Source organism: Oncorhynchus nerka, linkage group LG24 (genome assembly GCF_034236695.1).
Source record: "Oncorhynchus nerka isolate Pitt River linkage group LG24, Oner_Uvic_2.0, whole genome shotgun sequence".
Taxonomy (NCBI): Eukaryota; Metazoa; Chordata; class Actinopteri; order Salmoniformes; family Salmonidae; genus Oncorhynchus; species Oncorhynchus nerka.
In genome coordinates, this window is record NC_088419.1 from 55773607 (window position 1) to 55790694 (window position 17088).

The 17088-nt window shown below is 43.5% G+C and overlaps 1 protein-coding gene across 2 annotated transcripts; it reads right to left on the reverse strand.

The window, feature by feature from the left end:
• Positions 1 to 2772: 2772 nt before the first annotated feature.
• Positions 2773 to 16311, reverse strand: LOC115108222 (caytaxin). 2 transcript variants are annotated; one of them, XM_029632314.2, is made up of 13 exons: positions 15652 to 16311; positions 13558 to 13657; positions 11619 to 11677; positions 11133 to 11384; positions 9168 to 9341; positions 8830 to 8932; positions 8431 to 8562; positions 8067 to 8153; positions 7585 to 7683; positions 7221 to 7256; positions 7008 to 7070; positions 5572 to 5641; positions 2773 to 5017 (listed from the first exon to the last, which is right to left on the reverse strand). In XM_029632314.2, exons 2-12 carry the CDS (start codon positions 13632 to 13634, stop codon positions 5608 to 5610), a joined length of 1116 nt encoding a protein of 371 aa, XP_029488174.1. In that variant the 5' UTR covers positions 13635 to 13657; positions 15652 to 16311; the 3' UTR covers positions 2773 to 5017; positions 5572 to 5607. The 2 variants fall into 2 exon arrangements, with proteins under 2 accessions (XP_029488174.1, XP_029488175.1); XM_029632315.2 differs by lacking the exons at positions 13558 to 13657; positions 15652 to 16311 and adding an exon at positions 12583 to 12813.
• Positions 16312 to 17088: the final 777 nt, after the last annotated feature.

Consider the following 17088-nt stretch of genomic DNA (forward strand, 5'->3'; position numbering starts at 1 on the left):
CCCCGTTCTTAATTTCACATGTCACATTATTATACATTATTAAGCTTACCGGTAGTCCCCAGTCACATGTTGTTTGTTTACAAGAATACAACATTGAAAGACAGGAGAGATTGCTATCCCATCCTGTAGAGAAAACAAAGAACAACCTGGGATGGAAATCCAGGGGCTTTCTGATGCCCAAAACATTCACTATCAACATGGTGCCTGGAAGATGACGGATAAGGAAAAAAGGAAGAAAGTGGAACATATTATGAATAAATATGGAGTGGGGGATTGCAGAAGCCTTCTGGAAGATCTGGTGAAGGAGAAGATGGCGGATAAGGAAAAAGCAGAAAAGTGGCATATGTTTTGATGGAATATGGAATGGAGGATTACACAGAACTTTTGGAAGAGCATTCACTTTCCTTTTGGAAGGAAAGTGAATGTGACGAGAGTGAGTGTAAATTCATTGAGGTGGCAGGTGATGACCGCCGTAAAGGAGCTGAGTGTAGAGGGAAGCAGCGTGGTGGGTTGGCGTCCAGTGCAAAAAGAGTAATACGTGCTCTAGAGATGGAACCTGACTAGAGTATGGATGTAGTACCTGCTGTGAGGACCACTGAGTTCGTGCCTCGTCCCGAGGATGAAAAGGATGATTCTAGACCAGTGGGGGTGAGGTTTGTGGAGAGAACGAATCCTTGCATTTTGGCTGATCCATATGTGGTGTTCGTTCTGGTTGGGTGGAGAAGGGGTTGGGGGATGTTGAGTTGGTGAGAGTAATTCAGAGTGCATTAGTGATGATTTATTGTGTTTCTTCAGTCCAGAGGCAGTGGGTGCTCAGGCTCACGCTATTAGGGACAAGAAATGTGACGTGCTCTTCTCTCCTGAGGAGGGCGCCGTTGAAAGGAATGATAACGGGGGTGGCATTAAGTGCCCGACAAGGTCAAGTTAGGAAGTGTAAGTTATCCCGTGAGAGCTTTTGTTTTCTGGAAATACTATGGCGTTTTAGTTGTCAAGTTTATGGGCATGAGACGAAGGAATGCGTAGTAGCGGTGGAGAAAGTTGTGTGTGTTAGCTGTGGGGGTGATCACGGGGCGGGAGATCGGAGGTGTCCGGTGAGAGAAAGGCATGTAGAGTTAGAGTAGTACACAGAGTGTTGTATGCCTAAGCGTGAAGAGAGTGGTTGAGGAAGATGGGTACGGGGTGAGGGATAGTGAGAGGATTCCTGTGAGTAGGCAGAGACCAAGAGAGAGTGATGGGAAGAATATTTGCTTCAGTAAGGTGGGATTTTTAGCATTTGTAGTCATGGTCGTCACAGAAAATAGAGGTTGTGGTGGCAGTGGCAGAGAAGTACTTGGGATTGCAAGGATGTACTGCAGAACAGTTTGGTCGTTGTTCTGGAGTAGGATTACATAGCGTTAAATAGTGGAATGGGGTGGTGTTTTTTAGAGAGGGTTAATAGTTGGCAGGGTAATTTTCCTTTTTCCCAGTTTTGTATTACCGTATCAATAATTGAATGTAGGTAGGCAGTGAATAGCCTCACACACCAGTACAGTAGGCGGTGGCGTGTACCCCTAAAAATTGGATGCAATCCGCCAAACCAAATCCTAAAGAAGAAGAAGAAGAAGAAGAGGAAGAGAGACTGGAGCCTTGTGAGTCGTTCTGTTGTGCAGCACATACCAGGTGATCTAATTACAGCATGGAATTCCAACTAAATGTTTGCCAGCTGGATATCTTAGAACTATGAACTGTCTAAAATATGCTAAATGCTAAGCAGTTGTGCATTTGCTTTGCTAACTTAGTAGCTAGTAATCTAGATAAGGGGTTAGTTTCTTGCAGTCAAGCTCCTATTGGTAATATAATCCCCTGCTGGATCAAGAGCCTTGCATTCTAATATTTGGTTTGTGCGTACAGAAAACTGTGAGTAGCATTATTTTTGTTACTTCTACAACTTTATCAGCTAAAATGTCTGTCCTGCAAATAGTTTATCTCAAAGACTGTATAACATGTTAGCGTGCGTTCATTATCATTTAGTTAGCATTCACTATGGGATTTGACATGTACTTGTTAGCATTGCTAACCTTCGGATTGAAAACATTGCCTCTTGTGTTCAGTGCCGGTATTACTGAATATCCCAGAAGGTCACAAGTTTATTGTCAAGTGCACGTGTACAGTGGAATGCCTTTCTTGCTCTTTCCAAAGAATGCAGTAATCTGTCTGAACAAGGTCGGTATGAAGGTATGACAATCTGGATACCGCCCAAGCCTACTTCAAAATGTCTTTGAAAGTCATTGAAAAACCCTCAATAGTATTTGAAACCAGGTCTGTTGTCTTGTCTCATTTCCTGAAGGCCATTCTCAATTTAGATCCTATGTGTGACTGACCAGTGACCAGCGCTGCCTCTGTCACTAATACAGCTGAGCTGATGTAACTGTCAGAGTTGTTCTAACAGAGCCGCGGGGCTCGTGATAAGCGTCAGAGTGTACATGGACGTGTGTATCATGACTGTGTATTAATAGGTTCCTTTGAACCACAACAAGCACCTTTTAGGGACATCCGGCGTTGCTTTAAGTCAACTCAGTGAACACCTGGACACCCTTACTTCTATGGTAAGGCAAATGTAACTGTTCCTTTTCTCAACAAATCAGGTTTGATTCGAGTCAAAGCTTGAATCTATCCGTACATTCGGAATGTCTGAAAAATAAAAATGAATTTCTGAATGACTGAATGATATATCTTGGATTAATTTACAGCAGTGGGTAAATTTAGAAATGGAAGAATTACAGGCCGCAGAGAGAGATTGTCGGGTGGAACAGTTTATTTCTTTGTATTTACATGGAAGAATGTACATCACAATCTGAAGGACATCCAAACTACATAGCTACATATCCCAACCCCATTTCAAGCTTTGCAGTTTTGAAAAATAAGCTACACACAGTATTCCAGCCGACAAATTGCCCACTGATCTCTTCCAAATCTTCCAGTGTAATAACATATTGTGCTTTTAAAGACTGAAAATATGATTGAAAGACATTTCTGGACACTCAGGGGTTGCTTTCCATGTAGAACCTTTTACCAAAACAAAATACACTTGTGTCAACAAAATCAGTTCACTAGAAATTGGGGGGGGGGGGGGGGAATCCCAGTAGTCAATTTAGAATTGTACATTCCATATCATAGTTTTCTGTGTAGAATTTGGTGAAAAGAAGGAGAGGCACTCAGAAGAGCTGACATCCCTTAGAAAACGGCACTCTCTCTCCAGCAGCGTTGGGAGACTGCAGAAAAACTCCTGCAATTCTGTGCCACGTTTAAGCCTACCTTTTGATGGGATGGGTATTTCTCTACCAGAAATCAAAGGCAAATTAATCTGTCCAATGTTCTAACGTAACACTACAATTATGTGTATACAAATGTTTGGAAGCCATTTTCTTACTTTGTCCATTGAATATCAATCACCTCTAGTCTAGCCCATCGCCATCCACAAACCTGTCCACAGAAAATGACTTCTGTTATGTTTTATATTTATCAAGGTATCGTTTTGAATTTGGATGGCACTTCAGAAAGAGACATTTTTGATTATCATACTTGTCTAGACGGGTTGACAGGTTACCAACAAATACAATGCATGATATTGATTGTACTACAGTATACTTGTACAAAAATGAGAAGAGCACACAAAAATCCATCTTGAGTTACATATTAGGAAGGCAACCTGTCCCCAAATATACACATCTAGATGTTATGCTCACAATTGAATGACAATCAAATTCTATAGTGCAAAACAACACTTACAATACATGTATGTATGTATGTAATTTTTACAAAAATAAAAACTCTTAACACTTCCTCCCCTCTACCACCCGGTAGGTAAGTATCCAATAGAAGATTGACCATTAGGCGACTGGTCCATAATCCAATAGGACATCTGAAGGTACATTACATGCTGACAACATGTTGGCATGCTTTGACTGCACCCACAACACAGCATGATACAGAAATGATACCATTAAGTCACAACATCAATGACTGAAAAACTGAAATTAAATGCAGTCCTCTTGACATTACAGTCAAACCAGCACATTTCTTGTTCTTACTTTCAGTGGGCCCCCATATTAATGTACAGACAAGAATCCTGAAGCACATCAGAATGTAAGGTACATGGGTTGGTTAGTTGGGCACTGAATGATCCCCGGACCAATCTGGGTATATGAAACATGATGACATCCAAATTATTAATGCAAAACAGTTCATCAAAAATAAAGCCTGTACTCGGACAAATTATGAGGCCAAAATGAAGCAAAGGTGAAGGCATCCGATGTCTCGCAAAGCATTCCAATCTACATCTAAATGTTCCAGGGCTAGCATAGCGCTAATGGGTGAAATGATGCCACAGCACGCCAATGCTGAGCACTAAGGGGCATTGCCTGACTCTCTGTTCCTCCTCCCCTCTTCTTCTCTAAGGCATATCTTCCTCTCAGTAACTAGGCCTGGCAGAGCCCTCGGTGCAGCTCCTAGGACACACCATCCAACACTGTCTGTATACAGTAGTTAATACATACTCAAGTCTAGTCTACCATTGTCTCTGCAAGAGCCTCCAACACAAAACTGTAAAAGGTCTGGTTACCTGCCTGCCACTGACACCTTACACCATTTATGTCCGGTGGAACATTTTCTATAATATTCATGTTATTTTTTCTTAAATCTTGACATAGGCAAAATTATTGCAGTGTCATCTATTTTTGAAATGGATACAAAACCCAGGGTGGTGACTGGGGGCGGCGTTTAAAAGTAACTACTTTCAGCGGTCGTAAAATGATGTAACATGGAGTTGTACAGTCCCCAGAACAGACAATTCCTTGGAATGTCCTGACGGAATCAGTTGGCAACCTAAGAACCGCTGAGGAGTGTGTTGGGGAGTTTAATATCTTGATGGAAAAATCTTCAGCTTGACATTTATAGATTAGGAAGTATTCTTAGACTTGTTGGACTTCATGTTTCTTCTTATAAACACAGTTTTCATGCTCCAAACTTCTTTCAACAACTGCACAGATGATACAAGACACCGTCATTAAGAAGCAGGTTAATGATATAAAAACTTCCACAAGAATACACTTTTCAAAACAGCAGACCAGGTTCACAGAGCAGTTCATTTAATACAGCTGACCTTATTGTAACATGAGTGAGGCTGCGACATGCCTGACCTCTTGACCCCTGAAAGTCCCTTGATGACACAGTAAGACACACACACATTCCTGACACACTCACCCATTAGGCCTGGCTGGCTGCACTTGATCGGGCATTCCTGTACAATAGCACTGAGGACTGGCTGGGTCTGATTCTTAAATGGCTGAGCAGGTGGACATTACGTAACAGTAGACATTCAAATGGTGCTGGTGGTTTAAACATCTGTTTAAGTGGTTAAATGGCCTGACCACAGAATGATATCTTAGAACTCATTTAATAGGATCTCTATGGGCCTGACTCCTGCCACAGGCTGCCAGTGGATACCGTATGCACAATGTACATTGTATTTATGAGTGCAGTGTCACCTTGTAGTCAGTGTGAGAAGAGCAGTAGTGTTGTGTCCTTCCTTACCATGGTATGAGATGAATAAAGAGGAGCAGGTCCCTTTCAGATTCCTTGCCCTGTGATCATTGACTTGGGCCTGCAAATGACACGAGTATGAATAAATACATGTCTCTGTGACTTTGTTTCCTGCTATACTGCTGTTGAGAGGTAATAGTACTCGACAATGGCCATGTTGACTGCTGCTTGATCTATACCAGGTACACTACATTACCAAAAGTATGTGGACACCTGCTCGTCGAAAGTCTCATTCCAAAATCATGGGCATTCATATGGTGTTGGTCCTCCCTTTTCTGCTATAACAGCCTCTACTCTTCTGGGAAAGCTTTCCACTAGATGTTGGAACATTGCTGCAGGGACTTCCATTCAGCCACAAGCGCATTAGTAAGGTCGGGCACTAACGTTGGGCGATTAGGCCGGGCTCACAGTCGGTGTGCCAATTCATCCCAAAGGTGTTCAATGGGGTTGAGATTAGGGCTCTGGGCAGGCCAGTCATGTTCTTCCACACAATCTCGACAAACAATTTCTGTACGGATCTCGCTTTGTGCACGGGGGCATTGTCATACTTAAATAGGAAAGGGCCTTCCCCAAACTGTTGCCACAAAGTTGGAAGCACAGAATCGTCTAGAATGTCATTGTATGCTGTAGCGTTAAGATTTCCCTTCACTGGAACTAAGGGCCCTAGCAACCCCAGACCATTATTTTTCCCCCTCCAAACTTTACAGTTGGCACTATGCCTCCGTAAAGGTAGCTTTCGTCTGTCGGACTGCCAGATGGTGAAGCGTGATTCATCACTCCAGAGAATTTCCACTGCTCCAGAGTCCAATGGCGGCGAGCTTCACACCACTCCAGCAGACGCTTGGCATTGCACATGGTGATCTTAGGCTAGTGTGTGCCATGGAAACCCATTTCATGAAGCTCCCGACAAACAGCTACTGTGCTGACGTTGCTTCCAGAGGCCGTTCGGAACTCGGTAGTGAGTGTTGAAACCGAGGACAGATGATTTTTACACGCTACACGCTTCAGCACTCCCCGTTCCCATTCTGTGAGCTTGTGTGGCCTACTACTTCGCGGCTGAGCCGTTGTTGCTCCTAGACGTTTCCCATTCACAATAACAGCACGTAGTTGAACGGGGCAGCTCTAGCAGGGCAGGAGTTTGATGAACTGACATGTTGGAAAGGTGTTGTCCCATGACAGTGCCACGTTGAAAGTCACTGAGCTCTTCGGTAAGGCCATTATACTGCCAATGTTTGTCTACGGGGATTGCATGGCTGTGTGCTTGATTTTATACACCTGTCAGCAACACCTGTAGCCAAATCCACTAATTTGAAGGGGTGTCAACATACTTTTGTATATATAGGGTATCTCCAACCCTGGTCCTGGAGAGCTTTAAGATATCCGGCTATCCCGCACAGGCCGTTATAGTGTAACTGTCTACTCCCTACCTCTCTGCCTTGGCTGAAGAAGACGCGTGTGGGTTTGGCTGTTCCTGCTGTTCCTGCTCCATCCTGTACAGGCAGAGGGAAACAACACTTGAATAAAAGCTTGATGAATGTATTGACTGAGGATACATCATGGATCACCCCTGATTGAGTATGAGCATGGCATGTATGCCTGGTTAATTCGATCTAAAAAAAAAATATGTAAATGTGTTTTACCTTTCTTTCCGAACTCTGATCCTCTCCTCCTCAAATCTGTAAAAAGAAAAGATTAAGATCCCTTTTCTGATCCAAGTCCTTTTCCAAGAGTGAAATACAGATACAATCTTACATCTAATTTTTTGGCTGACAAACCAAATGAACATAAATTCCCATTTGAAAACTTTTTGATATTCAAATGTGTTCTTCTATGATTTATTTACTGCCTCAAAGTCTCTACCAGGCATCTGTGTCTATTCACGGAGGGGAAAATTATTAGCTTGCAAGTTTACGTCATTTATTAGTCTGCAAATCACTGCAGGTCAGTGAATGATGGTGGGAGTCTTCAGCTTAGTTACCCCCCATAGTGGTTGATGATACTTACTGCACCACACACTCCGGGACCTGCACATGTTCCATGGGGACTATCTCTGCCAGCTCATCCAGACTATGCACATACTGAATCTTATTCATAAACTTCACACTGCAAATAAGAACAGGATAAAAACAACAACCAGTTATATTGGTTTTATGTGGACAACTATTAGTTATCCATCACAGTGGCGATATGTAGCATAACTGTATTATGAAAAAACTTTTGTATCATTTCAGACAGAAGTTTTGAAAGTGCTGCTAATGAGCCAAAAGTGGTCCCAGTTTTGTGTGTACTACGTCATCAAATTGTGTACTACATCATCCATTTCGTATGATATGTTACGTCATGCAAAATGTAAAAATAAAATATATATATTTTTAAAATAGCGATTCACATATGTTACGAATCCAATTCATACTATATGTTACAAATGTGTTCTGTTTTAGATCCTGGAGTACCCCTTTAACATGATGTTGTTGTTCTGTGGTCACCTGATAAAAGGCCTAGATATGGCCAGCACAGTGCGGATGAACCAGGTGGGGTGGGCGATGACCAGAGACTTCAGGTTCTTCCTCAGCCTTCAGGGAAAACAGAAATAAACAGTTGAAATAAGGCAATACATACATACATTCATCTCATAGTGCTGGAAGACTATCAAGCAGCCTACCGTAGTATGAGTCAATCCTCACTTCCCATTGACTGCCAGTAGCAGTGACAAGCTCAATTACTTCCCATTAGTTTCTCCTGAGAGTCAGTCAACATTTGTGTTATGCACATCCATCCTATGCTGACAGTATGAATGATTGCATTATCCATGCTGTCATGCAGTGGTGTATACGATATAAATAGTCTTACCTCCTATCAATCATCTGATAGCATTTCTTCAGCCATCCTATGCCCGGCATCTTGCCCCGTGGTGTGGCTCCATTCATGTAGATGATCAAATAGTCCTCAGCAACCAGCATTTCTAGACTGCTGACCACATACCTGAGATGGCAATGAGGAAGGGAAAAATATTGAGGTTTATTTTATTCCTACTGCGGCAAGCACTAATGAAATCTCGAGTTCCCATTTTCTGGCAGCATAAATCTTCACTACAAAATGATTGCCTGATGTATGACATGATCTCTCTGATTTCAATGATAGTATACCAGGCGTGATGACCTAGTTTTAAATATCACTCTGTGGTAGTTGGGCATTTGTGCCTCTTGCCATAAATCAGTATCTCTGCAATTTGTAAATCCAGTAACTCACAGGAAGAGGTTCTCCATGATGTAGTGGTAATCTGCACAGCTGCTGTCGGGCAGGTAGCAGGCTGAGAACACTATGATGGCATTCAGACCCTCGCCATAGTAACCTGCAGAGGGAGAGAAGAGCGACAGTTGACATGGCCTGTAAGTTCATCCCGTTGGTGTCAATTACCTGGATGCAGAACCATCAAGATACAGACACATACCGACGTAAACTCAGTTTGAGATTGAATGGGCACCATGTTGGCACCAAAGGTTCCATAACAATTCAATTCTAATTAGTTTAACCATGCATACAGTGTATCTATGGCTCTGGCTGGATGCTGTTGGTTGGATACTGACCCCCATGGGTGATGACGCGGAGGTACGGCCTGATGACCTGCATGTCGATGCGGTGCTCCTGCTCCCCAATGATCACCGTCCTCCACAGGCGCCCGTTTCCCCCGGTCCCATCAGCACCATCCTCCTCTTCTCCGTCACCAGGCCCCGCTTTGGCGTTGGCCACTGGCGTGTCATCTGGATGTACATAGTGAAAAGTTTGAAGGTGTTTATGCTGTAATGTGAAGTGGGTTAAAAACAAAGGTATTTCTATTAGTGAGACATAATGGATGTGTTTTATGTCATCCACCTTTGTCTCTTCAGTATTTTAGCTGCTGTTCTGTTCAGCTGTAGTCTGATAGCATGAACTTTTTACTACGCAGCTATTTACACTGAACAAAAATATAAACGCATAAACAATTTCAAAGATTTTACTGAGTCACAGCTCATTTAAGGAAATCAGTCAATTGAAATAAACTCATTAGGCCCTAATCTATGGATTTCACATGACTGGAAATACAGATATCCATCTGTTGGTCACAGAGACTGTACCTTTAAAAAAAAAAAAAGTAGGGTTGTGTATCTGGTGTGTCAGTATCGGGTGTGACCACCATTTGCCTCATGCAGTGTGATATTTCTTTTGCATAGAGTTGATCAGACTGTGGATTGTTGTCCCACTCCTGTTCGATGGCTGTGCGAAGTTGCTGGATATTGACGGGAACTGGAACCCGCTGTTGTACATCTCCACGCAGAGCATCCCAATCATGCTCAATGGGTGGCAATTCTGGTGAGTATGCAGGCCAAGGAAGAACTGGGACATTTTCAGCTTCCAGGAATTGCATACAAGTCCTTGCGACATGGGGGCGTGCATTATCATGCTGAAACATGGGGTGATGGCGGACGGATGAATGGCACGACAATGGGTCTCAGGATCTCGCCATCGATAATATGCAATTGTGTTTGTTGTCCGTATCTTATGCCTGCCCATACCATAACCCCACCTCCACCATGGGGCACTCAGTTCACAACGTTTACATCAGCAAACCGCTCGCCCACACAACACCATACACACTGTCTGCCATCTGCCTGGTACAGTTGAAACTGGGATTCATCCGTGAAGAGCACACTTCTCCAATGTGCCAGTGGCCATCGAAAGTGAGCATTTGGCCACTGAAGTCGGTTACGACGCCAAACTGCAGTTAGGTCAAGACCCTGGTGAGGATGACGAGCACGCAGGTGAGCTTACCTGAAACGGTTTCTAACAGTTTGTGCAAACCCACAGTTTCATCAGCTGTCTGGGTGGCTGGTCTCAGATGATCCCGTAGGTAAAGAAGCCGGGTGTGGAGGTCCTGGGCTGGCGTGGTTACTCGCGGTCTGCAGTTGTGAGGCCGGTTGGACGTACTGCCAAATTCTCTAAAACAATGTTGGAGGCGGCTTATAGTAGAGAAATTAACATTAAATTATCTGGCAACAGCTCTGGTGAACATTCCTGCAGTCAGCATGTCAATTACACACCCTCAAAACTTGAGACATCTGTGGAATTGTGTTGTGTGACAAAACTGCACATTTTAGAGTGGCCTTTTATTGTCCCCAGCACAAGGTGCACCTGTGTAATGATCATGCTGTTTAATCCGCTTCTTGATATGCCACACCTGTCAGGTGGATGGATTATCTTGTCAAAGGAGAAATGCTCACTAACAGGGAGTTAAACAAATTTGTGCACAACATTTTTGAAAAAATAAGCTTTTTGTGTGAATAGAACATTCCTGGGATCTTTTATTTCAGCTCATGAAACATGTGACCAACACTTTACATGTTGCATTTATATTTTTGTTCAATATATCGAGCCAGAGTGGGTGCCAGAGTTGTCTGCGCTAGCTACGTACATCTTGCCAAACAACAAGTTGTCTAAAGCACACAGACTGGCACCCAGGCTACCAGGCTGGCACCAGGGCTTCCATTATTCCACGCCGCATGAGCTCTACCTACCTTCCCATTCCAGCTCGTTGCCGTTGGTGATGAACTCCAGGGAGTCGTTGTCGTCTGGGGTCTCAATGTCGTCCACATTGATGTCCAGGTCGTCGGGCGTATCCAAGAAGTCGTCAGACAGCAGGGAACCCTCGCTGTGGTCCAGGGACAGGTTCATGTCCGGGGCCACTAATGTACGCCGCTTACGATGGGTGGACCCTCCTCCACTTCCGCCTCCTCCAACTGCATTAACATTCAGAGAGTTGGGGGGAGCTGTGACAGAGGAGGTGAGACTTATTAGCTACTAATAGTGTACACACATGACATCAAGTTGAATTCACGGGTGCAGGGTCCAGGAAGTAGCATGTGAGATGAGGCTCATTGTTAGAAAGTAATACTGTATATTAAGCTAAAGTGGCTTATACTAGATCAAATGTGTTAACTTTACCAAAGCAAAAACATCTATCTTATGCCAGACAGGTGAGGTGTTATTTCAATTACACTTACAGGCTCGGTCATCGGTGAGACCACAGGAAGACTCCATGTCACCGTCCTCAGGAAGTGGTCTGAAAATCAACACAGAGAGCCCATCATTCTGTCAGGGCCACAGCCACACACAATAGCATGACATGAGCAAACACTAAAGCCAGCCAGCCTGACTCGAATAAACCAAACTCCAAATAGTCCTGGGAGCACACTAGTACATCACCACATCATTGCAGCTGGTGCAAAATTAACACATGCCAACGATCATGTCAGTGGGGTTGTCAGTGATCTGGCTCAGCACCACAAAGGGAGCACAGAGAGAGGAGGCTAGGTGGTAATTAGCATCTCCCCAGGGAGCTCTTTAGATTATAGACCTGCCACGGTGTGCGATGTGGGGAGGGAGGTAGAGGCGGTGGTATGTCAACAAACCTTATTCACTGTACAGGGGAGGTAGACACACCGTTAGGTTACCCCTTAACACGTGGTGTAATTTCCCTTGTCACTTCCTGTAACGTGAAACCAGGAGGAGGACATGGAGGAGGTGGAGAATGAAAGGTATAATACAGGGGGGAAATGTCAACAGCAACCAAATACCAAGAGGCACTGGGGAAATATAAAGTATACAGCTCCACTGTGGTCCACTGCTGCGTAATACTAAACCATCCTTTCAACCTAACATCCCAGGGAGGACAGACAGTCTATAACAGTGTTGCCAAATCATCATGACTGGCAATAACAAATGACAAGGGCATCCGTTACTTGCATGGTGTCCGATCTAGCATCCCTGAGGCGTCCCACTGCTATAACCACTGGCAAGCTTCCATTGTTCAAATAACCAGTTTCATACAATAATGACACCATGAGAAAGAAATGAAATAGGAATTATGTCTAACAGAGGGTATGATAATCCAAAATGTCAAGCAGTCAGGCCATATTCTTCTCCTATATGATGATGAGGGCTAAGATATCAAGAGCTCCTGCTTACCTTATCAAAAATGAGGATGGATTCAAAGACGGTCCAGGCAACTATTTGATTTTACAGCACAGGATCCTAGAATATTATGCATGCCCTTTTCTCAGTCGATCATAGGGAGCCTCAGGCACATCATCATTCAGAGCCTAATGATACATATACTTATTTTATCTTCCTCCTTTTCCTTAATGCTGATCTGCCACCATTTTCCTGGTGATGCTGTGTTGTTGACTGGCTGCTGCGTCACATGACGTTACCCACTACCATTTAAGGAGAGAGCTGCACCTGCTCCCTGTCTCCGCTCCCTCAGATGGAGAGAGACAGGAGGAGGCTCCTTGCTGTCAGAATGCTCTCTCTTTGCCTTTCTTCTTCACACTCCTTTAATTTCATACTGAGCAATTATCTGATCTCTCTGCGTCTCGCAATGACAATAAAGAGGAAAGTCCTGCTTAAATCCAGTCCTCTTTGTAATTCTTCAGTGCTTGGAGGACAATTATAATGTTTGTTTAAATTCTGTATAGATCCAGTGTTTGTGAATGTTTACGGCACATATTATTGTCATGTGGCTATTGCAATCAATGTCAGAGGTCGATTTCAGTAGATGGGGTATCTGCTAGGTATTCCAGGCTATAATTACACCAGCTGCACAGGGTTAGCTCACTGGGAAATCCTCAAGCAAATTATACTGGAGCAGATTATAGTCCAACAACAAACATCACTGCGGGCATGAGGTATTGTCATCTACCAGAAATACACAGAGTATCATTCTAAAGTGTATTACTGTGTGCTTATTCTTGCAAGTACAATGTAACAAATAGTGTAACCTTTGTTGTTACACTGTAGGCTGTATAGTGTACTTACTGATGGATTACGGCTGTCAGTATAATGTTATGGCGAGTTATTACAATACTTTTAACACAGTATTGGACTCTGCAGGACTAAAGGACCCTGTAAAGTAAAGCATCATCAAAGTCGTCTGACACCCACCTGGGGAAGTCTTCATCCTGCCACTCATCTTTACATTCCATGTTATCCATTCGTAGTGTCGCCTCTGTGGTGCCCATCCCATGGAAGGGAGGGGAGGAGCCTGGGGCACACAGACATAGACAGACCATACATAATTAACCAACCAACAATAATCAATCACAGATGGGGTGAGTTCCTTCCTGTTACAAGGGAGCGCTTTGAGCATTGGAAATGATATGTAGATCCAATTTATCCCTATCACCATTATCATTGGCATAATCAAATCATAGCCTCCGGCTATAAGCGGGCTCAAACCAAATCAATCCCATCCTCTGGTATGAAGCTCAAATGGCAATAAGCCCATGTCTTGTGTAACACAGAGAATTCCTCCGTTATAAAACAGAGAATGCATTTATACAAGAGGAACAATGGTATGGTTATTAGTATTTTATTTAATTCATTAGTATTTATCATTTCATTTGAGAAACTGAATCCAGGTCACGAGGCATTTATCCCCATGTGTAGCATGAGAGGAGCATGTGACTGAGGTCCCCCTGCTCCTTCCCTCAAAGTCAGTCACAATTAAGGAATTTCGTAGGTGGAATCCAAGAGACCAGGAGAAATCAACTCTTAATCCGCCCTCATCAGCTACTAATCCTCAGTGCAGTTGCCACCTTTTTGATGTGTTCTGGTTTATCCTGTCTGACACAAGTTTAAAGAGACAGTTCTACAGCTTAATAATCCTGGCTCCAGATACCTCAAGCTGGGTTGACATCATGTTAGTCAGTGCACCGTATTGTAATCACTCACATTCTGTTTTTGAGGGAAATGTGTGATTTGGGTTTCAGTTTTCGTTACCATCATCGGCTATGTTGAATAAGAAAGAGACACTAATATTATTCAAAGTCAGATACAACCTCAGTATAAAATATACAGTGTATGGTTCACTGCATGGGACTGATTGTGTTTAATTGAACTAAATTACTCCTCTCTTTGTACCTCTTCACTCATGTGGACAATCAATAGAGGCTGACTGAGGTGTACTGAGCGGCTTAGGTTCCCCAGGTCAGCTGTGGAAATAATTATAAAAACAGATACACTCAGGGAGGGCTCCGAAAGTACATTATCTGCCTGTGGGTGTGGATAAGTGGCAATACTATCTTTGAGAATTCACCTAACATAGACACAGCAAAATAAATAAGGCGATCAGAACATGATTTGCAAGGCAATGTCCTACACACATCAAAATGTTCACATGATTGTTTCCATCAGGTTGTTGCCCGGCAATACTGTTAGATGCATTGTAAGAAGTGTTTTGTAAGGTCAACCTCTATACAGAATGTATACTGTACAGCGACATCATATCCACTCCGAGAGGGTGTAGAGCAGTGTACTGTATCCCGAAGGGAAAAGCAGCATACTATAAGACCCCAGCCATAACCCACAAGAGAAGCTGCTTGTATTCCATGTCATTTCGATTGAGCATGCAACTGTGAGCCTTATTGTGTGACCAGAACAATTTGCATACCATACACCCAATAAACGCATAAACCCAACTGTGTGTGCCTAGTGAAGTGATACAGTATCCAAACTATAATTTGTCAAATGAAGAGAGGGCTGGAATGTTATGAATATGGAGGGAAGAAGAAAAACCCACCAGCATGAGAGGTAATGAATGTAATCAATTGCCTGCATCTTTCATTTTCCAAACACTATGGATTGGTTTGCATCCTAACACTTTCATAAGTTAATACATTGACAATCCAATGACAGTACTACATTTCTGGAGGGCATACCAATGGAGGCTATATCTGTAGGCAGGAAGGTATTCAGGATGCTGCCATGACGAGGAATAATAGCAGTGTGGGAAAACTCGACAAAAGACTTCAATCACATCTGCAGTCTGCATGTGCAAGGAAAATGCAAAAGCTGAATACAATGCAAGTCGAAAGTCTTTCTTTGTCATCTAATCCTATAGATGTGTATCTTATATAAGAGTTAACATATTCATGAGCTACTATACATTTACTACACACACACACACACACACACACACACACATACTGTATGAGGAGTCTAATAAAGAGTAGAGGAAGAATGCAAAGGCGTACTCACATGGGCAGTAAAAGATCCCTTGAATCACTGCTGTTCGTCCCTCCTTTGCGTCCTCCCTCCTTATTTACTGATGTAGAGATTGGACAGCTAGGAATTGAAATCCTTCAGACCAGGGTCAATGCATGGGTCTAGTGAGTCGCCCCCCTCGTCGTCCCGTGTCAGGCAGCAGCAGCAGGTGTCTGAATACAGGGGGCAGCTTTGTTCCCCCCCTGTCTCCCTCCACTTCTGTTAGGGAAGGAGGGTGTGAAAGAGACTGGCCCTGAAGACTGAAGTGACAGGCTCCTTTAGAGCTCCACCCTACCCTTTCAATTTGAAGGAATCAGTGTTGTTATCATGATGACTGTTTCTGGTTGTCTACTCTGCCCATGTATTTCTGTCTAGACTCTAAATCTCAATCTCTAAATTATGAGAATCTCTCATCTCTCCATCCCATAATAGCGTGTACATCAGCGCCAATTCCTCTTCAGTAGTTATACTGTACTTTCCTCTCTGCTCATGTTGGTTTAATCCAGTCCATGCTGGGATAACCGTCCTGTTCATATCTGCCTGTTTATACTAAAAACACCACCTACATATCAAGTCTCCCTTTGTTTTTACTCCATGAACTGCTGTGAATGGTCCTCTATGCCCACTGTTTCCTGGCAACAGCATCTCTCTCTCTCTCCACACTCAACACATCACCACCCCACCCACCCCCTACCCATACACAGACACTAACTTATTCAGCCTCCCTTGCGCACTTCAGTTCTCCACCAATCATATCCCCCTTTCATCCACAAATTTCTCACCCGCTGCTTATGCTCCACCCATTCCTGTCCTCCTTTCTCCCCTTTTCCTGCCCAGCTGCAGGAGTGGACTTCCCCTCTATCGAGCAATCTGCCCTAGACAGCAGTGGCGGTGGCAGGCGGCCATGCAATGCCAGTGGGACACACCAGAAGGGCTTATATGTGGCACTTGTCTGACCAATAATACACGCTTCATTTGCCACTAAGCTTCATTTTCCACTAGGACGGGTGCGTCGGGATGGACTGAAAACTGAAAAGTTTTGAAACAGAATATAAATGTTCAGTAGGCTATACCTAGACTTATATGGATTTGAACTGAAATTGATACTTTGTAGCTATCGTTTCAAACGACGAAATATCAATTGTGTCAGCACCTCTAGAGTTAAATCAATAGATGTCTATAACTAACCCAAGATAGTTAATCTCTCTCGTTTACAGTGTGAGCAAATTAAGCATATAGTGGGCAGAACAAGCAAGGAGGTGGGCAAAACCAAGCACGAGCTAGCGAGATCGTATTGGCTCGTGGTAGCATATATTTTCATATTTCCGGTAGGGAACGCCTACTCTTTAGTGCGCGTGTGCACAAACTCAGTCAGCCTTCCATTCATTCTAAGCAACGCGACTTTGGCAAAGCGTGAAGTTTATAAAACTT

What these genes read in the sequence shown, in the direction of transcription:
- LOC115108222 (XM_029632314.2), bottom strand. Translation starts at nt 13,634, where the DNA reads ATGGGCACCACAGAGGCGACACTACGAATGGATAACATGGAATGTAAA. An exon ending in ATCATGGAGAACCTCTTCCT is followed by an intron (nt 8,563 to 8,829) that starts GTGAGTTACTGG and finishes TTGCCATCTCAG; the next exon opens with GTATGTGGTCAGCAGTCTAG. An exon ending in ATATCTAGGCCTTTTATCAG is followed by an intron (nt 7,684 to 8,066) that starts GTGACCACAGAA and finishes TCTTATTTGCAG; the next exon opens with TGTGAAGTTTATGAATAAGA.